We start from the raw sequence: 25780 nt of genomic DNA on the forward strand, positions 1-25780 counted from the left end.
AAGAAAAAACTTCGAACAACATTTAGGGCCCAATCCTATCCAACTTTCCAGCATCTTTGCAGTTGCACTGCAGCCCAAGGTAAGGGAACCTTTGTTCCCTTACCTTGAGGAGGCTTCCATGATTGCACTCCCACCACTGATGCATAAGTGCTGGAAAGTTGGATAGGACTGGGCCCTTAAGTTACTCATAGAATTTACTGTCACAATATCTGATAATAGTTCCTAGCTTAATGGCTTTAAAAGGGGATTAGATTGAGGAGTGGTCAATCAATGACAGTCATGGTGGCTATGTGGAACCTCCAAATCCAAGAGCAATATGCCATTGAATAGCAGTTGCTGGAAAGCAACTGTGGTATAGGACCGTTCAGGCCTTGCTTGAGGGTTTCCTAGAAGCATTTTGCTGGCCACTTTGGAATGCAGATTGCTGGACTAAGTGGAACTTTGGTCTATTCCAGGAAGGTGGATCTTATGATGTTATTAAGCCAGTCTGCAAAAGCAAGTTACCTCTGGCCAAATTGGAAGTATCTGCAGGAACATCTCTAAAGCATGTTCTGTATTTCCAATTTATCAAATGGTGGGGAGGGGTATTCCATCATATAGTTACATCCTTTGCCTACTGGCTACTGACCTGGCACAAATCCATTAAGAGGCCTCATAGTTTTCTGCCAACTCCTTGCATGATGCAAGCGTAAGCAGGACATCAATAATTCACAGCTAGTGCCTTACTTACGCATCAGCAACAATAGCGTGCCTCTTAGAAAGTGTCTCTTTCTAAGACACTCTTTCTAAGTGTCTTTTATCCCTCCTTTTTTCTTGGGGAGTGAAAGTGATTTCTTCAGAGAGCTTGTTTTTCTTTAGGCCAGAGGAGGACAAGCTCCTTTCTCCTATTCACAAGCTTCAGATGCCAGCTGAAAAGGATACTGAGTTCTAAAATAGCCATGGATGCAAGTCATGGATGCAAGTAACCCACATTTTCCATCAAGAATGCTTGAGAAATGTCTCACTTTTATGCTTGGAGCTGAAAATAGAACCCTGACTGCCATCTTACACATTCAGTCCTGGGAGTTAGTCCCAGTGAACACAATTACTTCTGAATAAACATGCATAGGATGGCACTGTAAACAGTAACAGAATGGTTCAGTTGAGTAAGTTCACTTGATATAAAAGCATGTCAGTTCTTGAGTTTCATGGAACTCTTCGTTCATCAGGCAACCATTTCAAAACTTTCATATTCCTGCTCCAAGACATACTGGTCCAATAACCTATTTTATAGTTTATTCTCTGCCTATACTATATATTCTCTATGACTGCTGATAGAGATGGAGTCACCATATATTAAAGAAGAATGTGTCATCTGATTCAACCATTCATTGAACACATGGGAGGGGGGAACAGGGCCATACTCACCAACTCCACCCCAATCTCGGCTCTGTCACTCTTCATGTTTAGTGGCAGATCTGAAAAGTGATGTCTAAATATGTGCAATAGCAAAGGATCCCCATTCATCCAGAACTTCAATTATGCAAGATTCCTGATCGTGCATAGATCTGCCACCAGATACACAAAGTTCTAGAAGAAGGCTCAATGAGGGCACTGATAAAATGAGCGGGGCTTCGCCAGAGGCATACCTAGGGTATAGCAGGTGTGGGCACCTGCCCTGGGAGCTACAAAGCCAACTTTACAATCTGGCTGCCCCCGTTCCTTCTACTTTGCTTCTTCAAGGGTCACCCACTTCAAGAGGGAGCCTCTACAGGAGAAGGAACAGGGGCGGCAGCCACACCATGAAGCTGCCACCACTAGTGCCTCCACCTCTGGGACCCGGAAGTTCCTTCTCCTATAGACCCTCCCACTTAAAGCACCCACTTCAAGTGGCAGAACAGGGGACAGCAGCCAGACTATGAAGCCACCAGAGCCAGCACCTCCTCCAGGACATGATGTTACTGGCCCAGATGCCAAGGCCACTAAGGTATGCCACTGAGCTGAACCTCCACATATTCGGCAAACACTTTGAGGCAAAAACAAGAATGGGACCTGTCTGTAGCTGCTCAGTTGATCTGTTGCACCCATGTGTCATTTCAAAGGCAGTATGAAGAATGACTTACATGGTTTTATGTAACAATGTTTACTTACTGCCCTTAGAAAAGATGCGTAATGCTTTTGTCTTCTCAGGTCTACTGTGACCTTAGAGCCACTGAGTCACTGGTTGTTAATGTGATATACACATGCTTGTTCTATCTGTAGGAGTTGATGGTGTCTATTATGGTTCCATTTACCTGTTTCTGGAAGTCATGTCCAAGTGGAAATACGTACTGTATTGTTGATTTAAATTAAAAAAGAAAAACTCCTCCACTGTCAATGTAAAGCCAAGAAGGGGACACAAATTCTGTCTCTTTAATTTGCAACCAAAAGCACAAGTTCTTTTTTTCAGTACCTGCAGCATCGCCACCCAGTCCCTCAGAGTGAACGCTGTGTTCTGTGACTCTTTCATCTGTAGCCATGGTTTTGTTAAATGCGACTGAAACAAAATGTACAGCACAACAGGTTTGCACAGATAAATCATGGAATTCCAGTTTATCATTGTGAGGCCCCACTTTGGTTTCAGCACTCGCTGCTTAACAGTGAAGTGAATCAGGTCTTGGCATTCTTTGGAGAAAACAATGTGAAGGAGTCAAAAGCTCTGGCCTATTTTCATTGCATTTTCTTAATTCGACACTGGAACTGCGATTACCTTTCATAAACAATGAGAACTGTTGTCGTTTTTCTAGCCAGCACTATCATCAAGCAAGACAAACGAGCTTGGGAAAGATGGGGTTGAACTGCATAATTGTTTTTCATTACAACAGCTAGTTCATACCAGCTGCTCACCCAGGAGCAGAGGAGAGCAAACAATATTGGTGTAGGAGCTTTGCATCCTCTGGTAATCTTCATGGTAAAATTAAAAAAAAAAACCTAAGCTACAGAACTGTATCTTCAAGAAGACACGTAAGGAAAGAAACTACCATTGTGGGAAACAAGGCTAGGAGCTGGAGAGATTGAACAAGAGAAAAAACAGAAGAGTGGGGTGGAATGGATGTGGAATAGGAAGCAGAAGTGCAGGGGTGCTCAAACTTTCAACTTTAGGGATCCTGGACCTTTAAAATTGTGTAGGAGAGATAATTTCAGCAGGTGCAGCTTGTCATCTGTGGGATGACAAGTTGCACCTGCTGAAATTCTCTCTTCTATACACTTGTTAAAGGTCCAGCATCCCTAAAGTTGAAAGTTTGAGCACCCCTGCAGTAGTGTAACCAGTGCTGTAAGTATTGCAGGCATCTCAATGCACCATGTAAGTGCCCCCTGCCACTCGCTGTCAGAGCCATTGGGGCGGCGCCGGCAACACGGGCATTGCCATAGCTGCCACAATGGCTTCAGCAGTGAGTGGAAAGGACCACTTACAGAATGTGTTGTGGCACCTGCAGTAACTACTGTGCCAGCCCCTCTAGCTATGCTATGAATCGGAAGAGAGGGAATGTGGCAGGAACAAGGGATAACTACATAAAAGAGGGAAGGAAGAGAGATAGAGAATGCCAGAGGCTGCAAATGCAGAAAATCCTGAACTTACAGTGTTACAAACTTGGCATCCGATTTGTGAATCGGCCTGAGAGCCAGCTCCTAGTAAAGTGCTAAGCCAGTATGTCTGGGATTTCACAAACGAATTGATAGCTGTTAACAGCCCAGGATGCTCTCTGAAGAGAAGGCTCCATCAGAACCTTGTAAGGACCTCACATAGGATCTACCTGGGGAGTGGGCTGAGGTGACCCATTTTCTCCCCTTGTGCAGTCAGTGCAAAAAGGAAGCTTTTCCAGCAGCTTATAGCTGAAGCAGAGAGCTGATTCGATTTGGTACAGAGATATCCTGAAATGGAAACTAAGAGAAGAGCTGGAGTCTAGCAGGCCCTTTTGGATGTAGAAGTGCCTTCTCTGAAGAACTGATGCAATAACCTGTTGATCCTAATCAGGGATTTTCTACTGTACACCTCCATCCAATGCTCACCCTTTATAATTCTGACAAAAGCAACTATTACAAAGACCAGAGCCATATCTAGGATGGAGCCTGAGGGGCACCTGCTCCAGGTGCTCCGCCAAAGAGGTGTGAAAGACTGCCCCAAGCTCTGCCCTAGATACAGAGGAGGTGCACGCTGCAGCCGCTTCCCTTAACCCATTCCATCTCCTCTGGAGGCTGGGAGCCTGCACAGAAGAAGCAATAGTGTACACAAAGCAGACACAGCACCCATCCCTTCCTCAGGAGAGCCTGAAAGAGATTACTTCTGTGCCGCTTGTGCAAAGGCAATCACCTCTGGACTCTCTCCAGAGGAGGAGGTGCCTGACACATGCAGGCCCAGTTGCTGTCCCTCCAGGGAGAATCCAAAAAAAACTACCTTTGTGTCACCAGTGGCACAAAGGCAATCACCGCCAGGCTCTTCCTGGAAGAGAGGGCACTAGCAGCTTTGTGCACTAGCCCCCTCCTCCAGGGAGAACCCGGAAATGACATCACAATGTCATGTGACATTGTGCCGTCACTCACCCACTGAGCCAGGGTGTGACATCGTGACATCATCACTGCCCTGGGAGCTGGAGCAGGACATTATGCCTCTGACAAAGACACTGTAAGTTTCAAGTAATTTCTGCTCCAAAGGAAGCTAGAATCTGTTCAGCACTACTCTGACTTTGCACTGCTCAGGTTAGCGCATGACAATAGGAAAGGGGTAAGGGAGAGTAGATTATTATAGCAAGAAAGAAAGAAAGGATGTCAGGACTGAATACTACAGAAAAGAGGGAAAGCAATGCAAGTAGAAGCCTGGAGGTTGTGTTCTTCAGCTCTAGCACCTGAAAATAGTGATAGGTGCCAAGGACTTCAACTGAAGTGCATCAAGCAGAAGATATTGCTCTGTTGACCAGGCAAGGGACAAGGTCAGACTCCTAATATTTATATCAGGCCTGGCCAATCGGTTTAATATACAGCTTGCCAACTGCAAGGGCCATTGCTGCACATCTCTGTGCCCTTCTGCGCCTGGAAAGAGGTCTGAGGCCTAAGCACCTACAGTTAGCAGTGACTAGGGGCGCAATCCTAACCCCTTTTGTCAGGGCTTTCCAGCACTGACCTGAGGGCAATGCAGCTCGGAGGTAAGGGAACAAACATTCCCTTACTTTGAGGAAGCCTCCGTGAGTGACACCCAACTGCAGGATGCAGCATACATCCTATTGGCACCGCTGTGCCAGCGCTGGAAAGCACTGACATAAAGGGTTAGGATTGCGCCCTAGGTTAGGTCCCAGCATCACGTCCTGAGGTTCCTGATTAAAGTTCCAATATCTCAGGCCCTATACAGACAATATCTACTTATGTAAGGAACACAGAGTTCCTGCCCTGAAGGAGCTACAGTCCACACATATTGCCATGAGAGAGAGACAATGGGGGGACGGGACGGAATGGAGGTGAGAGTAAGCAAAGGAAGCATATGCAATTGCTTCAGTTACAGATACAGATTTAGGCTGCAATCCTAACCACACTTTCCTGAGAGTAAGCTCCATTGAACAAAATAGGACTACATCTGAGTAGACCTGGTTAGGATTGTGCTCTTAAACTTAAACAGCCCGAACCTACATGTGCCAGTGCCAGTGGCTAAACACGGTTTCCAGCAGTCAGAAACAGCAATCCGGAACAAATGGAGCTATGCACTTCTGGATTGACGTCAGAGAGCTGATTCAACAGTGGTGGGCATAACCAGGTGGGGGTGGGCAGGAGTTTGTTGCAGGTAGGAGGGGGTGGAACCAGGCATGGGCAACTTGCTCCAGATTCTATCCCCTCCGGTGCCAGCCAATATGCCCCCTGTCTCCATGGACTTATGCTAGCTATAGATCTGGCACAGGTCCAAAGCGACCCACTGGTGGTCAAGGAACTTATGGGGATTGAGGAAAAAAAATTATCCTCCCAATTGACACCGCCAGCATGCAGCAGAAGCTGTTTTGGAGCATCTACATGTTATGGTAGGGAAAACCATAGGATTGGGCTGTTAGTTACAGTCTGGAATAGAGTCTAATGCAGTGATTTTCAACCCTTTTCATCTCATGGCACACTGACAAGGCGCTAAAATGGTCAAGGCACACCATCAGTCTTTTGACAATTGACAAGGCCCACCACACTGCCAATGGGGGGGGGAGGGTTCACATCCCCCAATGGCCCTGCCAATAAATGACTCTCCCCAAACCGCAGACCATTTGCAGCACAACCAATGTGCCATGGTTGAAAATCGCTGGTCTAAAAGACAGGGTCAAAAGGCTTCTATATGTAAAACTTTACTCATTTGATTTGTGGGTCTATAGGTCCTCTATTGTCAGAGGTCAATTGCATAGAAGTGCTCTCACACATAAACCACCACCCAGATAAAGAAATAAACCACTTTTTGAGAGAGACTAAGAGAAACCTTCATTCCGATGTATATACTTTTCAGGTGAGCTGCAGTTTTCAAAGCAAACGATATCCCATGTGAAACAAAACAGAACAATCCACATGTGAACAGGACACCACTTCAATTACATTATTAATTGTATTTTTAACATACCCTTCTCCAAAGAGCTCAGAGTGGTTGTTTGGTTCCCCACTTTCACTCCCACCTTCAACAATCCTATGTGGTAGGATAGACTGAATGAGTGATTAGCCTAAGGTGACTCAGAGCACAATCCTAACCTGGTCTACTCAGAAGTAAGTCCTACTGTGTTCAATGGGACTTACTCCCAGGAAACTGAGGTTAGGATTACAGCCTTTCTGGGTAAATGGGGATTTGAACCTGGCTTCGTGCAACTACTACACCACACTAGCCCTCATGCATGAGCAACTAGCTTGGATGCTCAGTCCATTCCAGTCTTGATCTCAATCTTCCTTTTTCAGTCCACTGCAAGATCTTTCTCTGTATTACCCTGGGTCGCCAATCAAAATTACAGTTGTGTATTTAATTCTATTTAAACCTATTATGTTGCAAATTAATATCCCATATATTAGGAAGTGAATACATTTAAGGAGCCAAATCATTAGCTCAGATAAGCTCCTCCACACACATTTATATATGATGGCTCTTTGGTCTGCCACAGAATTATTTGATCACTTTCAAAATACAGTACCTCTAATTTTCATTTACAGTGTTCTTACCTTCCCTGAGTTGAATCTTCTTCTATACTCCCACTCAGGCTTTTCCAAAATAGTGCAACCACTCCCTTGCATAGACCAATTAATGGTTTTCTTTGCAGCTGTTTGAGAGAAAAAGAAAATGATAAATTATAATTTGTTTTAGGATAAGAGCAAAAATCATTTGGAGGAGGAAGAGCTTTTAATATGCAGTTAATAATTTGTTGGTTTAGTTTTTTTGAACTGTTTAAAACTGAGTTCTCCTTTACCTTGGTAGTTTTGTCCTATCTTGTTTAATGCTTTGAATTATTATAAGTAATGTTGTACAGGGGCCCCGTATCTATGGATCTCATATCCTGGTTTCAATTAACCATCGATTGGGTCTGTGGGGATCCCCCACACTCCCTCCAGATATACTTGGGCATGCCCCCAAGTCCTTCAAACCTGACCAGAGTTGTGCTGTCACTCATATCCTCCAGCTGAGACTTAAGACACTTGATCTTGCAATCCTACACACACGTTCCTAAGAGTGAGCCCCACTAAAGACAATAGGACTTTCTTCTGAATAGACAAGCATAGAATTGTGCTCTAAGAAGCAGAAGCCACTTGCATCTTCTCTGCTGTTACAGGTCCAGCCTATTTATACACGGATTTTTTTATACATGGATTTGACTCAACACGAATAGCCCCTGCTAATGAGAAGGAATGTGCTGATCTCTGGAGAAGAGGAAAAATGCACCCCTTTAAAATCAGTTTAAAAAACTGAACAGTCCTTTAACAATAGCCTCCTTAATGAGAGGGGGGGCAGCTGGATGACAATCCATTAATCCTCCTCTCTCCAGCAGACCCCTCCCTTCCCCCTAAGCACATGAAAGAAAAGTGATCACTTTGCATTGTGAAGGGAGGGGCTGAGCAAAGGGCTAAGCCCTTGGAGGAGGACTGATTGATGGATTGTCTTCTTAATGACTCATCTTACATCACAAAGGTCAGCAAGGCTGTTTTTAAATCATGGGAGGAAAGAGACTTTGTTTTTTAAATTGATTTGCTATAGTTCATTGTTTGTTTGTTTGTTTTTTGCCATCCACTTGGAGTGCTTGGAATGGAACCCACAGGAATAATGAGTCTCAACCTGTACTTCCTTATAAATAGAGGTGTTAATTTCCAGTGAGTAAGATAGGATTACAGCCAAAGTCTTGCTGAACTCAATGGGTTTACTTCTAAGTAAAATAAATAACACTGTTTTCAAACTAATTAACAGATGTGAAGTAGTTCAAGGAGAGAGACCTCTGTGCCAGAAGGTGCAAGAATGTTTGCTAGGATTGAGAATGCTCCAAGAATGGCCTGAAGTCAGGAACCAGCATCAATCTCCAATAGACTCCTGAAAGCAATTCAGGTGATTTTCACGGGGCCTCCAGAAATTTCCAGCATTACAGTATGTTGGAAGAAAACATCTCCAGGGATAGCTTTAGTCAGAGTCAGCAACTCTAACTCATGCCTCAGGCCATCCGTTAGCAGGGACAGCGTGGCATTTTTCAGAGAAAACTGAGCACCCTGATTTTACTATAAAATCTTCCATGAGGAGGAGAAAAGGACTTGGCAGTTAGGACTTCATAGCAGATTTGTAACACTGAAATATAATTTCTGTGGGCTGGATGGGATCCACTTCCTGATCCACCACATATATGTGAAGAGGTACAAAGCCATGCCCATCCCATCTTTGATATGTCTGGATATTCACGCAGGTGGCGGGGACTACATTTGAATACAACCTATGTGCAAAAAATCCAGTGTGCAAAATTCTAGTTTTTGTGGTTGCTTACTCACTGAGATTCATCAACCACACAAAATATGTACACCTACATGCACAGAGTGCAAGTAAGCACTTGGACATATTAGAGTAGGATGGGCAAATTAGGTGGACAGGCCTGTCCTCACTCTTTTCTGTGCATATGGCTGGATTTGGAAGAGGTATTATCCGAATCAGATTTATATAGACCAGTGGTTCCCAAACTGGTGAAGTGCAACCCACCAGCCTGGGAAGGACTTGTTACTGGTCTCTTAAGGGACAGGGAGGGGGAGAAGGCAGTGATGCAATCCCCAGGATTGTGCTGCTGTCGGGGACAGAGGAAGCGTTTTCCAACTTACCTCCCCCTGTGCCAGTCTCCATGGGGTGTGAGGAGCCCCACAGACACCTCTGCAGGGCTGCCCAAGCCTTAGAAATGTTAAAAATACCACCGGAAGTAACTGGTGATGATGTCATTGCCAGTTACTTCCAGATTGGGAGACCAGACACAATGTGACAAACACAGGTAAGAGGTTCAGGGCAAATGAGAGGACTTTTTGGGACCTCTGCCCACCCAGCCTCCTACCACTACTTCTCATGTTGCATTGCTGGTCTTGCTGCCAGGTGGTAGTGGGGGTCTACATGTACCACCAGACACCACTTCAAGTACCACTGATGGTACAGTACCACTGGTTGAGAAACACTGGACTAGATTCCCCTAGCTGCTAAGCTGGAATCCAGAGAGAGAAAGTTTATAAAATTATTTCCATAAGTTCCATTAGGAAGACAAGAGGTCATGGAATCATGGCTATACAAAGAAAGGGAGAGCATTTAGGTTAAGTATCAGGAAACGTGTTCAAACACAGAAAATAATTGCATTCTGAAATAAAGTACAAAAAGAGGGCACAATCCTGACTGTGCCCTGGGTTGATGCAAATCCCTCGCTCCAGCCTTGGAGGATCACAAACATGCCATAAAGCACATTTGCGCCTCCTAAGGAGTCAGTTGGGCTGGCTCACGGAGGTGCACTGCCAACAGAGGCTGCATTCAGTCTACACCATGCTAACAGAAGGTAAGTCAGCACTGGCCAAGCTCAGCTGGTGCAGAGGTCTGAGGGTGTGTGTGTGGGGAGGGCAGGGAGGAGGTGGGGCCAGGACCCAGTAGTTATGCCGAATCCTAGCCCCATATCCGGGCAGGGTGGAGTGGCTCCAGGCTGCTCCATTCTGCTCAGATCTGCGCCATCTCTTTAGGTCCAAGCAGACACATGGAGGCCACTGTGACTCTCCCCAGGGTAAGAGGAATTTTTTCCTCTTGCCTCTGGCCGAACCTCAACTAGCCCAAGACTTATGCTGGATACAGCACATACCAGGCAGCCTGCCTGTTCCAGTGCAAGTTAGGATTGCACTGTGAGTTGCAACTGGTTCCTTACAACTAAATGAACAGCTGTAGCAGATGGTAGTGCTTTATTGATCCTGCTTAATGCTAAATGGATGGAAAAACTGTGTTACTAATATTTTACCCAGCCCTAACATAATTAGCCAGTTTTGATTATTATGTGTAATGCTAGATTACACACTTTAACACAGGTTCAACGAAAGGTCAAATTACAGGAATGTCCAAGTATGGGGGGGGGGGTTCTGTTCTGGAACACACACCCCCATTGTTAATTAAAAATATGGATACCCAGGGACACCCTCCTGCCCTCTGGAGGCAAGGGAAGCTGGAATCCCCTTGCCCAGGAGGCTTTCTAAGGTCCATAGGGCTGCACGAAACCACCCGCGGCTATTGCAGGTCTCAGAATGGCCAAAAAGGTTAAAAAAAGCTATTTCAAATTTTACAATAAAACCAGCATTATAAGGCCCTTATTTCCCATGAAATATTAAAAATAAAAAAGCTTTTTTTTTCTTTTATGTGCTTGAGTACTTCTACTCTATCCAAACATGTACTGATTGCAATGACCTTAGAAGGATAAAAGCTGATCTAAACAGACCTTCCAGACAATAATTACTAATTCAATATCCTTCTTTTCCAAACAAACTGTGTCTTGCTGAAATGGTCACGAATATGCATTTCAGGCATATGTTTCACCTCCACTCTTATCCACAGTGGACACAATTCTATTGTAATGTTATTATTTATTCCATGCCCCCTTTGGAGTGTTATACTAAATGGGTAGCCTAGACATTATCAAAATAAAATAAAATAAAAAGCAAATTTACTACAGCTATTTGCAGGACAAAAATGTTTAAATTGCTGAGAAGTTTGTTGATAAGATAGTCAAGGAGTTGTTCTTAAGTACAATGAATATAACCCTTAAATTATTTCAAAAGCCAAAGACTGTAAACCAGGGGTGCTCAATACATCGATCGTGATCGACTGGTTGATCGCGAGGCAAAATGAGTCGATTGCAGGCTTCTCTCCCATCCACGCATCCCTGGGAGTGAGCCCCATCCTGGGAGTGAGCTCCCTGGGAGTGAAGCATCCCTGGGAGTGAGCCCCGCCCTGGGAGTGAAGCATCTCTGGGAGTGAGCTCCTGTCCACACATCCCTGGGAATGAGCCCCGTTAACTCTACTGGGGCTGACTGGTGAGTAGACCTGGAGAGGAGCTGCTGGCAGGCTTCTCTCCCATCCACGCATCCCTGGGAGTGAGCCCTGTTGACTCTACTGGGGCTGACTTACCTTTCCCCTGTTTTTGCACTGGTATGTATGGAGATCTGCCCCCCCCCCCAACGTCCATCTGTTGGTTCTGTGTGCAAGGGGTTTTGCACTGGTCTTGCTGTGATGTCTATATAGAGATCTTCCCTCCCCCACACCTTTCCCCTGTTTTTGCACTGGTCTGTATAGAGATCTGCCCCCCCCCCCCACACACACACACACTTGTATTGGAATGGAGGAAGATCTGGTGAGGAGGTAGATGTGGTGTCAGCAGTGGCCCCTTTAAGGGTAAGGGCTGGGCATCCAGCAGAGTGTGCTGCACAACTGCAGCCACTTGAAGGCAATAGGGCCCTCAGGGATATAAGAGCACCTGAGGCAGGAAGGGCTCCACTTATTTACATGAGTCAGCCTTTTCCTACATGAAGATCATTAAGTCCAAGTACCGTTCCACCATGACTGATGAACATTTGGAAGTGTGCTTGAGGCTGGCTGTCAGCAGCTACTGTCCAGACTATGCATCCTTGGCTGATTCACTTCAGTACAAGTCATCAGAGTAAACTCAAGTAATTACAAAAAATATTTATAGTTAATTATGTTGTCTTGTGCAATATTGGCTCATGCAGTTATGCAAGGTATACCAACATACATTGTACACATAAATGTTATATGTTATGATGGCGCGAACATTGTAAAAATCTCTGGTAGATCTCCGGGCCTTGCTGGGTTTCAAAGTAGCTCTCGAGCCAAAAAAGTGTGAGCACCCCTGCTGTAAACGGTATAAGCAAAAGAAAGGAAAGTGGTTTGATGCTTCAGAATAATGGACTTCTTGTTGCATATTAAAGTCCATAGTTTATTCCATGTCCCCTTTAGAGTTTTATATTAAATGGGCAGCCTAGACATTATCAAAATAAAATAAGAAGCACATTTACTCCAACCATTTGCAGGACACAATGTATGTTCTGAATCATATGTAAAAATATGTCAAAATCATATGTAAAAATCTGAATCCTATGTAGGAGTAAGGGTGCAATCCTAACCAACTTTCCAGGATTGACATAGCTATGTCAATGTGGTGTGCGCTGCATCCTGAATTGGAGAGGCAGTCAAGGGGTAAGGGCATGAGGATACATTGTGGCTAGGCCAGTGCTGGAAAGTTGGTCAGGACTGGGCCCTAAATCATTCTAAGACCTAGATCAATGGCGTGAAAGCCGCTTAGCTGTCATGTACACCAGGGCTGACAGAGCAAACGACTGGAGGCCCAGTGTGCACAACAGAAGCTTGCAGACCTCCCTCCTCAAGAGCAGATGGGTTGACAGTTGGGGCTGTATGGGGGAGGATCCGAGACAGTTTGGTGTGGGGAATGTGCTGGATAGCAGGTGAGTTTTGATTCAATGCACATCCTGAGCCTGTGCTGGAGGGCCTCAAAATGTCTTCTAGTCAAGTCCGGGAGGCCTTCTGAGGTGCAGGGAACTCGTGCATGACCTCCCCAAGCTTTGGAAAGCCTCCCATAAGCTTCTGAAAGGCACTTCTGGTTTGCCAGCAGCCTCCCTTCTGGCCGATCTGTGGGGGGGGGGGCGGTGGTCCTGGAATGGATCCCCCATGGATACAGAAGCCCACTGTATGGTTCCTGTTTGAGTCGTTTTGTTGTTTGTGTCTTTCATTGTGATTATTGTTGTTTTTACATTTGATTGTAGAGCATCTCCTTGTTGCAGAGGAAAGATGGGGATGAAATAAATAAATAAAATTGTAGATTGGTGGAGGTGGCAGGCATTACAATTTCTAGTGCCCCCTCCTCATTTAGTTCCCAGGTTCCTCAAACCGAGAAGGAATTAACATTAACCATGTAGTGTGTAAATATGTCCAGAATGGGTGGTGAGAGAGAGAGGGAGAGAGCGCACTGCTAAATGACATTACATTGCATGTGTGCAATTTCTTGAGCAAAAAAATTACAGTGCTAAATACTAAAGCTGTAAAGTCAAACCCCCTTCTACTACACTGGGATAACATTCTGGTGTCTTTTCAACAAGTCTGCCCTTACACTGATTGCTATAATCCTATTCTGCTTATTCTGACAGAGGTGTCAAGGGTGCTGCACACTCAGCAACAAAGAACTTGCTGTAACTGAGAGACTACAATTCAATTATTTCACATGCTTCCCTCTGGGGATAGTGGCCCTTTTGGAGGCTGTCATCTCACACTATCGTGCTTCTTTCTATTGTTTTAATACCAGCATTCCTACATTGCAGTGTGACTTCTCAATGAGTGGGTTGCAGGTGGGAAAATAAAAAAAAACTTGGGACCCACTAGCGCATTGATTCACAGGGGTATCAAAATTGTTAGGGTACTTCCACAAGACCTAGAAAACTGAAAAAAACATATCCATTGTATACAGTCAAAGTCACCCTGATTACTTCAAGAATCTGAAAATGGGACAGTTGCACAGCTCTCTTTCAACAGGAAACATGAAGTGAACCCCAAAACAGTTCAAGTACTGTGAAAGAAACCAGCAAGCTGAAATCTGGTCTACATGAAGTTCAGGATCTTGTAGTCCAGTGATATTCAACCGTTTTCCTCTCACAGTACACTGACAAGGTGCTAAAATTGTCAAGGCACACCATGCTTCTGGAGGGGCGCAGCTCACATCCTCCAAGGGCCCTGCTAATCAATGACACTCCCCCAAAATTCCTACACACCTTCAGACCAGTCTTGGCACACTGATGTGCATCAGCACTGTGGTTGAAAATCGCTGCTGGAATCACTAGAAAAGTCTGGAAGGGGAACATGTTTATATCTCACACTCAAAATTCTTGACATGAAATTGACCTCATAAAATAAGGCAGCCCCTGAGCACAGAGCAAGCAAAACTACACATGAGACAGAATGCTGAACTGGAAGGCATGCATTACTATTTTCACACACTTTAATCATCCCATTGGGAGGGAATTGCCCACAGTAACCAGGAAGGTGTAACTATGCTAGGAGAATGGAAGCCTTTTAAAAAAAAAAAAAAAGTGTGTGGGGCTTCTCAGCAGGCAGAGAGAGAGAGAGAGAGAGAAGCTCTTCACACTTCTAATCGCTTTCTGCTTCCTCCTGCAGTGAAAAGTGCTCCACTGACAATGTTATTCCATCAGCAAGGAAGCTTCAAATGTTGCTTTCAAAAGTTCAGCCAGTATTTTCAAAATGAACTCTTAAAATTAATGTAACAGTACAAAGTAAAGTCCCTGGAGAAAATCTGAGCAGTTGTGCATATTGAGTACGTCAGGGAGCAATTATTATGTCTTGCATAATACTAAATACTTAGAAGCAATTATGCTTCAAGTAGACAGGCCATCAATTTGTTTAGTGGTTCTTAGGCCAGAATCCAGAAGACTGCAATTAGTTCCATGTGTCCAAGGGAGCCGTGGACTTTTGTTTCGAGAAGAGCGGCACCCAAACCCTAAGCTCTTAGATTGAGCAAACGGCTTTTGAAACTAAAAGGAGATTTAAAATCAGCTTATAATTCAGTATTGCAGTGGCAGAGGGAGGGGAGATACTGTGAGTAGGATGTGGCAAGTGAGGACATCTGCCCTAAGCACTACTTGAAGGGGGGGCTGCAGACGTGGACTTACCATATTCTATCAATGGTATGTTTCCATACCACAGCCAATGGTGCATTTTTCCATACCACCTCCAAAAACAGGTAAATGAACACTATTTTTTTATTTCATTTTTTTTTTGGGGGGGGGGGGTTTAGCATCCAGAAATTTTTGCATGAATTCACTTGGTGGAACAGGGCTGGCTTCTTCCCTATCTCCCCTTCTCTGTGTAGTCTGCTGAATAAATTCACTTGGTGGGATGAACAGGGCTGACTTCCCACCCCATGATCTCCCTTTCTCCGATTGGACAGGGCTGCAATTTCAGCGCTTGCCACAGGCACCATTTCCCTAGATACACCACTGGTTACTGTACACAGAAAAAAGTCAAAAATTCAAATGAATACACCTAACATAACTCTTGAGTTTCTGGCTTCTATTTAAGGATTCTTTTATGGTTTTGTAAAATGACATTATAGGTTACAATAATGCTTTTACTATTATTGCATTTTTCTTTTTTATTGCGGAATTTTTATTGAGGCTTTGTAAGCTGCAGTAAGTCTTCTTTCTGACCTGAGTGGGATAGCAATTTAAGACAAAACAAAATAAATAAACAATAAACAAGAAGGAACTTAGGAAAAGGGCAGGCACTTTTAATTTATTCCCATTCCATTGGGAAGAAAAAACTGAAGGATGTTTCATTTGCAGCTAAATAAAACTTTGTGTGGTTTACACCGCCTAAAAGAGGAATTTGTCATTTATATGCCCTTGCGTGTATGCGCACGCGCACATGCACACACACACACTTTTCTCCTGTTGGGGTTCCCAAGCCTATACCTGCATTTCTTCAGCAATACTGAAGCTTCGTACGCTCCCAGATCATTCACTGGACCCTAAAAGATATGTTTAGAAATACTTTGGGTACATTTTATCACAAGCACTAACTTCAGTACAAAGCTTTAAAACAAAAGAACTTATTACAAAAGCAGTCCCCATCCTAGTAAGCGGATATTTACCTCTGCATGCAGAGCCTCAAAAAGAGTGATTGCACTTGCAGATAACTCATAAGATTCTCAGTCAGGCATGAAAAATGACTCCAGCTGGCAAGTGAACATGTTAAAATAGGAAAGTACTCCACAATGTATTCAAAGGAAGATCCATTACCCAAGAGGAAAATCTGGGAAACTCTTGCTCTCAATATAGAGGATGGAAAGCAATTCCAATGCAATGAATGGGACTCACTGTTTTACAATGTGTCTAGGATGGAGGTGTGCTAGATGTGGTGGACTGATGTTGCCCATGTAAATCAAACCTACAACTATAAAGTTACTTGTGCACATGTTAAATCAGTTTTAGTAGAAAGAGAATTAGGGCAAACTTCACACTTGACAGAAAAGAGGTGTTTGCAGCATGTCCAGTTTTTACTCCCCACACCCATTGTGTTTGGTGGGCTGTGTCTACAAACATCCTCAATTATGGTCTCTGCATGTGCATTTACTAGTGCCTACTCATACATTTGTTCCCTTCAAATACCAAAGAAACATAAGAAACCTCTCCTTGCGCTTATACTCTGAGGTTAGTGACAGTTAAATTAAAGGAAATGGATTGTTTTTTGTGATATTTGCTCCCAATAAGTAAACTTAGAACTATAGCCTTAGGCTAGAAATAGGTACATTTTTAAAGAGCCTTTGAACATATGTTTTATTTATGTACATTCCCTTTATGTACACTCTCATTTCTTTTCTCCTGTGATTGCATGTGGTCAAACAGGTTCTGCAGGTTTTAGAAGTACTAAAAAACCTGCAAAACCCCTTTGACCAGAAATGTTATTGGAACAAAAAAATAAAAAGCGTCCACACCATGAACAATGATGGCTCTGTCACACCATCTTGAGCTCTCTGAGAAGATACCATCTATCTCCATTCTTCAGTTACCACCCGACTCCAAGCCCGTTCAGCACATTGGCACTGCACAGTCAAAGGTCAAGCATCTTGACACCCCAATATTCCCTATCAGCAGCCAACAATTTGTTCCGTTACTATAGTATCTGTTTGGAAATCAGTTTGCAAGGAACTTTGCCAGCCTTATGAACACAAAGTGGTAATTCAACATAAATCATTAAAGAGTGGCAGGCAAATGACCTGTTCTTTCCTTTTGTAACCAAAGAAGCATGAAAGAAATACTCTTCTTACAAAGTAAGTCTAAGGAAAAACCTCTTGTCTGGTGATGCTCTGCACCAGTGGTCTGCAGAGTACACACGCACAAGTAACACACCCATCATTATGTTACAGCAGATGGAAAACACTTTGAGACATACTTTTAGTTTCTGTCTTGTCAGCCACTGATCTATGATAGCATAGACCTGCTAAACGCCTTTACTGAGTGTGTGTTGGGGGGGGGAAGAGATCTCAAGAGGACAAGTGATGATCCACTAACATGGTAATTAAACACTGTATGCCATTTCCCTGATCTGCCCTTCACAGAGAATCATAATAAACCTACTCGCCTGCAGAGAATAATTTGATTAAGCTGGAGAGAGTGGAGTAAAGGATTCATTTTGCCACTGCCACTGTCAGAAAGGTGAATGAGTATATTATGTTATCACATGGTCAGGCTTCAGTTCAAGACAGGTCTGCAAAGCTTTCATATTGATTGCTAACAAGCAGTGCACTGAAGTAGCTTTGATCAAAAATGGGATCCCATTATATCAGCACGCAGACTACAAACACATAAGTTGCTGCCATTGTGCAGCACTGTCGACACACACAGGCCATGGCTCATCAGGGCAGTGGTATCACCAGGGTTTATGTCACCCAACGTGGGAGGCCAGCACGTCACCCCATGATGGACCTCTTCCCATGCAGTGGGCAGGGCAATAGGCAAGATGATGTAACATTGCCCCAAACCCCACTGGTTATTTGGTTATAACTTTGATAGAATAGAGATATTTCAACACAGTTGGTTCCACTGCATTCTACATGAACTTACGTATCAAATGACATATAACATGATGGTATTATTTGAAAATACCAAGCTATTAAAAATTTTGGCCAGTGGTGGTGTCACACACACCCCTACGTGTCACCGGGTGCAGCCAGCAACCCTCTAGCAACACCACTGTTCGAAGATTTCAGGTGGTAATTTTTCTCTGCCCCACCTGGGGGTGCTAGATATTAAATCTGCACACTCTTTCCCTCTGAGCTACAGACCTCTCCTATAGAGCTTCAAGGACATACATGATTTATTTATGTTTGAAAAAAAGAACAAAAAAACTGTGGAGCAAAAATTAAGCAGAAATAATAATGGTGAGGACCCAAACTGCTGCTTAGACTTACACAGGCATTACAACTAGATCGGTTTAATATTTGATCTTTTTCACTCCTAAGAGCTGCCCCCTCCCTGGGGCCAGGCAACACCTCTTGATACCTGAGGTGGCACACCAAATGCGGTCCCCCCCTCATCTGATGATGTGTTGGCTGCTGCTCCTTCCATTCCCTGGACAGGAAAAGAAAGAGGAGAATGGAGTGGAAGATAATATGTGGAAGAGAGTGGTAAGCTTGGCCATCTTGATGGAGTGTGAGTCACATCAGTGGAAGGCCAGTTTAGGATTGGACTGTAAACCTCATTAATTCCAAAGGAAGAAGCTTAAGCACATGCTTAAAACTCCCACTGAAATCGATGGGGCTCAAAGGTGCTTCTCTTGCCAGGATCATTCCCGTTATGTGTTGCAAGTCATCTACAGGCTGAGTATGAGCATGTTGTCTCAACTAGATCAGTCACTGAGTGGCAACTGGGCAAGTTTGCATGCCACATAAAAATAAATTGGACATGGCTCCAAAGCAGACTGATGGACCATAACTGGCAGACTTTGATGGATGCTTCTATTTGCTATCACGCTGTGCTTAATCTCTGCCTCCTGTATTAAAGCTTAAGTAGCAGCCCACTGTGTAAATATGATCTCCTCTTTTGCTGAAATGTGCATCCATCTTCTAATAATAAACAGGTGAGACTTCAGAGATATTTATCATAAGGTAGATACATCTCTATTTTAAGCAAACAGCGTTAGTATTTTTAAACCTTCTGAATTCCATTTTCCTCAGCTGAGGTATTCACTCTGAAAATGTTAGGTGTGCTAAGAGATCACACATCGTGTGCTGCCTGTGAAAAGATAAATACATTTTGAATGGGCCAGACATAACATTTCAAATATCTTTAACTATGGTTATGAGATTGAGAGCATGCCACAAGATCATGGGCTCCTTCCCACTACCTTTAATGGGTTCCTTTAACCAGGATAGAGTGTTATATTGCGTCCTGGTCAAAGGCATTCTGCTCATTGGCATCTCTGGGCATTCACACAGTTTGTGTGTGTGTTATTTGCATCTCACTATAACTGGGCAACAAACCCCATGATACATATCCTAAACCTATTATCTTAGCCCTACTCCTACCTTTGCTTTTTAAAAAATTTTAAAAAATTACATGGAGACACAAATGTCCAGTATGCAAAAAAGAACACATACAAACTTCCAATACTGAGACACATTTGACCAGTGCACAGTTGTCCAGGACACGACAGTCCTGTCACTAGTATCATTGACACATGTATATAGCACTTTAGATTGTTCAAAGCATATTATTATTATTATTATTATACTTTATTTTTACCCCACCTTTCTCCCTGAAGGGACTCAAGGCGGCTTACAAACAAGGTTAAAACAAGTTAAAAACATAATTTAAAAGCAGATAAAAACATAACATATCATAAAAACAGTAGTCAGATAACAGCATAGGGCAGCAAATTAGAAAAGGATCAGTCCTGTGAGCAGATGTTAAAGAATGTTAAGAGATGTTAAAAAGATGTTTAAAAGGCCAGGAACTCAGAAGGCTTGTCTAAACAGAAGGGTCTTCAGGCCTCGCCGAAAAGTTACAAGAGAGGGAGCCGTTCTTAAGTCAAGGGGAAGGGAATTCCATAGCGTTGGTGCCACTACTGAGAAGGCCTTATTTCTAGCTGCCGCCCCACGTACCTCCCTAAGCGGAGGCACTTGTAAAAAGGCCTTCTCTGATGACCTAAGAGGATGAGCCGGATTGTACGGGAGTAGGCGGTCTCTGAAATACCCTGGCCCAGAGCAGTATAGGGCTTTAAAGGTCAAAACCAGCACCTTTAATTGGGCCCGGAAATGAATGGGCAGCCAGTGCAGCCACTGGAGAAGCGGACTGACAGACTCAAACCGCCTACCTCCAGTAACCGTGCGGGCTGCCGCATTCTGCACTAGTCGCAGTTTCCGAACTGTCTTCAAGGGCAGCCCCACATAGAGTGCGGTACAATAATCTAGCCTCGATGTCACCATGGCATGGATCACCATGGACAGGTCTGCACGATCCAACTACGGCCACAGCTGGTGCACCAGCCGAAGCTGAACGAAGGCCCCCCTAGCCACAGCCGCCACCTGGGAATCCAGGAGCAGCTGCAAGTCCAGGTGGACCCCCCAAGCTGCAGGCCTGCTCCTTCAGGTGGAGTGCAACCCCATTCAGCACAAGCCGATACTCCAGCACCTGCATTGAGGGTTTCTGAACCAGGAAAGTCTCTGTCTTATCCGGATTTAATTATCCGGAACATTATCATGAACATTGTCTCAGGGATTCTTACAACACGTCTGTAAGATATGTGAGTATTATTATACCCATATTACAGAGGGAGAAGCTAAGACTGAGAAAGTAGTGGCTTGCTTAAAATCTCATAGTTTCAATTCAGTGGCTGAAATGAGGTTTGAGCCAGGAACTAGATGGATAAATAGGGCCAAGCAGGCCACAGCCAGCTTTGGCACAAGGTTGCTGGAGGGCCTATGGCAATGTTGCCTTGCCAACGGGCTTCTCATGCCACCCTCTCTCTTGCCCTAATGCTATATTGGACGGTGCACTGGTATGGAGGGTTCAGGAAGCAATCCAGCCAGGTAGGCTCTTGGCTAGTGGCTGACTTCACCAAACCCTGATGCCACCCCAGTCATTGGCTCAACAGCAAAGCACATGTTAGACATACAAAAGGTTCCAGGTACAATCACTGACGAATCCAAGAAGAGCTGGAAAAGATTGTAGCCTGAAAGCCTGGACAGCCACTGCCAATAAGTGTAGATAATATGGAGCTAGATGGAACAATGGTCTGACCCAGTATCACTGGGAGGCTGCACGTGACCTCCCTGGCCATGCAATGGCCTCCATATGGGGGACGAAAAAGGCAGTGGTGATCAAAGTAAGGCAGCGCTGTCCCTGCGGGTGTGGTGCCCCAGGGCATTTGCCCCACTTGGCCCCCCAAGTACACCAGTCACATCCCCCGTACTACCTGGGCCCAGGACCACAGAATGGTACCCTCCGCAACAAGAAGAATGCCCCCTATGGGGCCTTCTGAGGACTTAAAACTCCACGTACAGTTTTCAGTCGAACAGCACGTGGCCTCCATGAACACGCTCAGCCCCTCCGGCCAGCAAAATGCCTTCTAAGTGCATAAAATGTCACTTCCGGTTTTTGAAAACCAGAAGTGGCGTTTAAAGCTCCCCCCTCCCCAGGGCTTAGAAGGCTTTTGGAGGGACAGAGAGGCTACTTGCGACCTCCCTGGCTGTCCAAAAGCCTCAGTACAGGGGCTAAGGAAGGCCGCGCTACCCCTGCAGATGAGGCATCCCAGGTCATTTGCCACCCAACCCCCCTACAGGTACACCAGTGCCCAATATAAGATAGATGTCAGGAGCCTGTGGTTCTTCTCTGGGAGTTGCCCTCCTCTTTTTTCACACCACTCTGGAAAGATTCCAGGATTGTTACAGATGCTGGTAATCTTAGGCATGAAAAAGTTGGCAAAAAAGCACATCCTTTTTTTATTCAGGGTTGCATCTTCCTTCATCTAATAGCTCTGGGTGCAGACAGAGCCAAGCAGATGATAAACATCTCTGCCTTACTTGGTTTTCCAAATTAGCATATCCACTTTCTTCAGGAGCCATCAGTTATGCAAGAGAAAAAGAAAGAGAGATGGGAAGTACAAGGCCATTTAATACTTTTTGCAGTCTTGTAAAACAAGTGATTTTTCATTTTAATGATATGAGGAACTCATTAACAGTGTCTGCAAGCCAGATGATTTAGTGGGTGCAGACTGGACGTGCTTCACATGGTCTGAAATCTTAATGTAACCTGGAGAAATGAATGCATTTGTTACTTGAGAAGTGTTATTTGACAACTGTTGTCCTATTAAATCAATAAGGCTGGCATTTAAAAACACTTTATAGTGTATTCCAGGTAATGTAGGTCTCAAAACCGAAATACCAGCATGAACACAGAATGATCAGTCTGATGCAGTGGTTCTTTAACAGTCCAAGGGAGGAATGGGACAAACTGCGGAGTGTTAGGAGCTGCTAAGGTGGGTTGCCAAACTGTCAGCAATGGCATTAAGAATGTCATTGTTTGCTATTGTAAATACATGCATTCAGGCAAGGCCAGGTGATGAAGTCAAGGCAGAACTGATTGGGTCATGGATGAGGCTGGCAGAATCTAGGGAAACCAGGCTTGTCCGACACTGAGTGTTCAGAATATTCCACACAGAGAGGAAACTGATTGAGGAAAAGATACATTTCTTGGAAATAATCGCAGCATTTATGACATTTTGTTTTCAACCATCTGGCAACAGAACTCTTAACAGTATTAACTGTGCACAATCCAATTATGTTCAGCACAATCCAACATTGGGCTTGCACTGACCTTCAGGACAGTGGAACACAGTTTTGTAAACGGTTAATATGGCAGCACACACAGCAATCCACCAGCAGCCATTTTGAGTCTGCTGCGGCAGACAGCTGAAGTTCTGGAACTGCCACTGCCAACTACCTTCAGAAGCAAAGGTGGGGCCTGGGAATGGTGGAGTGGGCAGACTGGTGTGGGGATGGAGAGGAACAGGGGTGTTTCCGGGCAAGGAAGGGGCAGGCAGGAGGTGGGATGACAGAGGGTGGATATCAGCAACTGTTGCATACCCCATGTGCAGACAATCAGTGCATAGTGTAGCATTCATGTATCAGTCAGGTATAGCATATACTTGCAAATGAACTCATGAGAGGAGACACATTGCAACATGCGAATGATCAAACACCACGGTGAGAATTTTCATCACCTCAAACACAAACACTTTACAACTGAGTCGGTTCACACATTCAACTGGGAATCATACAGTGATATGATATTGTGAAAAACATCTATGTGTGAATCAGCCTTCTTGTCAGAAGTGTTCTACTAGCTATCAGAACACTGTCATCATATTTCGCACTGCTTTCAGAACTCAGGATTTATTTTATTAACCTGCAAGAAACTCCCAAGAAACTACTCACAGCCTGGCCTGTAAGAATCACTGGACCACACTGAAATAAAAACTGGAATGGCTAACTGCACGTTTAGTAAACTTGCTTGAGCCCTAGAGTGCTGGGACTGTATTTATTTATTATTTATTTTAGAGTAGAAAGAAAGGAAGGAAAAGAAAAATAATTACATACTATGCAAATAATGCACCACTGGTACCTGGGCAAAGAGGTAACGTTTAAAGTGGTTCCCTCTTATATTTAGCAGGGGGAGAGCAACTCTCTCTCTTTACCACAGCATGGTGTCTTTTCCAGTGGCCTGTTACCAGTGTCTCTTCCGTATTCATTTGTTTTTAAGATCACAAGCCCTTTGGGGACAGGGAACCATTTATTGATTTATTTCTTCGTAAACCACTTTGTGAACTACTCTGTTGAAAAGCAATATATAAGTACAGGGGGCCCCGTATCCATGAATCCTGTTTCTGTTAATTCACTTATCTGCGGATCAAGTGTGTGGGGCCCTCCCGCGTGTGTACCCTCCGGAGGTGAGGAGCGCTCCAGAGGGTGAGTGGTGGTATTTGCCTCTATCTTCAGTTTCACATAATCATGGGGATTCCAGAACGGAACCTCCACGGATACAAGGACACACCTGTATTCTTAATGTAATATAGTATATAACATAGCCAAAGCCTCTTACACAGAAAGATATTTTCTTAAACAAAAGGTATTCTCCAAGTTAGAGTGCCCTCTCATCAGTCAGTTTCCTGGTCCACTAGTGACAGAGCAAGCAAACATAGTTCACCAAGCATGCATTGTGGCCTGATAGGAAGCTGACATTCCTGTGCAGAAGAACAGAAGTTTGATCAGGCCTTGAAATGATGCCCTTGTGAACATTCTCCAGTTTCACAAGTCACAATTCATAGTAGTCGAGGCAGACAGTTTAACACACACCAAAGAATCTACGTTCTTCTAATGAACAGATGATCACCACAGGGAAGAAAAATCTATTGCCAAATGTGTTAAAATATTTAGGCCTGTTCTTGTTTTCTTGGGGGGGGGGGGGTATTTTTCTTCCTTCAGTGAACTCACTGAGAAATGGTCAAAGCCATTCAAAATCTTCCCAGGAATATCAAATGCAGATTCTTATTTGTAGGACAGGGGTCTCTAAACTTTTCCGCTAAAGGACCACATCAAATATCTGGCACAGTGTTGAGGGCTGGAAAAAAAATTAAACATAAAATTTAAATAAATACATTAGAGATGGAACTGAGATGAATGACTGAAATGAATGAATGGGCTCAAATGTCCAGGATTTCTCTAAGCACCAACACAGCCCAAGAAATAAAGCACACACATTTAAATAGACCCCCATTCCCCCACCCCACAAGCACAACTCTGGTTGTGTTTGGTCAACTGGGCCAGAGGTTCCCAGGGGATCAGAGGCTGGCCGCAGGCCAGATAAAGGCACTCCGCGGGCTGCATCTGGCCCCTGGGCCAGGGTTTGGAGACCCCTGTTGTAGGAAATCAATTGCTACTGCCTGCCAACTTCCAGGGAAAAATCAGACTGGAATGTCCAGATGGAAATTGCACGACTGAGTTGTACATGCCTTGGGACAAATGTTTCAATTCCTTATGTTGGATTCTCCAAGGGCTGGAGTGAAAACTCAGCTGAATGTTATATAGTATTTATTGTTCTAGGGAAGCTGCCTTAACTTAGAGTAGAATTACACACGCAGAGTAGTTCTACAATTCTTTTCTTAGACAATTTTTGTTTTACAAAATGCAACCAGTAAGACAACAACTTGACAATTTGATGCAAAAGTGGGAGACTTCTTTGCAAAGTTGCCCTGTAGAAAATTGCCCCCTCAGATGCTTTTATTTATTTCAAATACTTATAAGTTGCTCTTCTGCCAAAGAAGTACTTCAACCAGACTAACAGGCCAATTCACAACCCCATGCCACTGCCAGGTGCACTGTGGCCAGGGGCAGTGGCACCAAAAGGGCTTCTGCTGTATCTAGGGTCCCTTCGGAGGATGCCAGAGTAAGCGCTGAAAAAGGGTGTAGGCCCCACAATGAGGCTACTCAAGTCTGTGCCAGCTATTTTCCCAGCACAGGCTGGAGAACTTCTGTTGGTCAAGCCTCCCTCTGGGCCTAAAAAACAAATCCTATGAGAAGAGGTTGAGAGAATTTGGTATGTTTGGTCAGGATAAGAAGACTGATGGAGCACATGACAGTGCTCTTCAAATACCTGAAGGGCTGACACATGGAAGAGGGCAAGGATTTGTTCT

The 25780-nt window shown here is 44.3% G+C and overlaps 1 protein-coding gene across 1 annotated transcript in view; it reads right to left on the reverse strand.

The window, feature by feature from the left end:
- Positions 1 to 7239: 7239 nt before the first annotated feature.
- CEP135 (centrosomal protein 135) overlaps positions 7240 to 25780 on the reverse strand; it is a 115563-nt gene continuing 97022 nt past the window's right edge. Inside the window, exon 25 of the mRNA XM_066632146.1 lies at positions 7240 to 7277. Coding sequence (XP_066488243.1) covers positions 7259 to 7277 — 19 coding nt within the window. The 3' untranslated portion in view covers positions 7240 to 7258. The remainder of the gene's footprint in view (positions 7278 to 25780) is intronic.

Source organism: Tiliqua scincoides, chromosome 6, assembly GCF_035046505.1.
Source record: "Tiliqua scincoides isolate rTilSci1 chromosome 6, rTilSci1.hap2, whole genome shotgun sequence".
Taxonomy (NCBI): Eukaryota; Metazoa; Chordata; class Lepidosauria; order Squamata; family Scincidae; genus Tiliqua; species Tiliqua scincoides.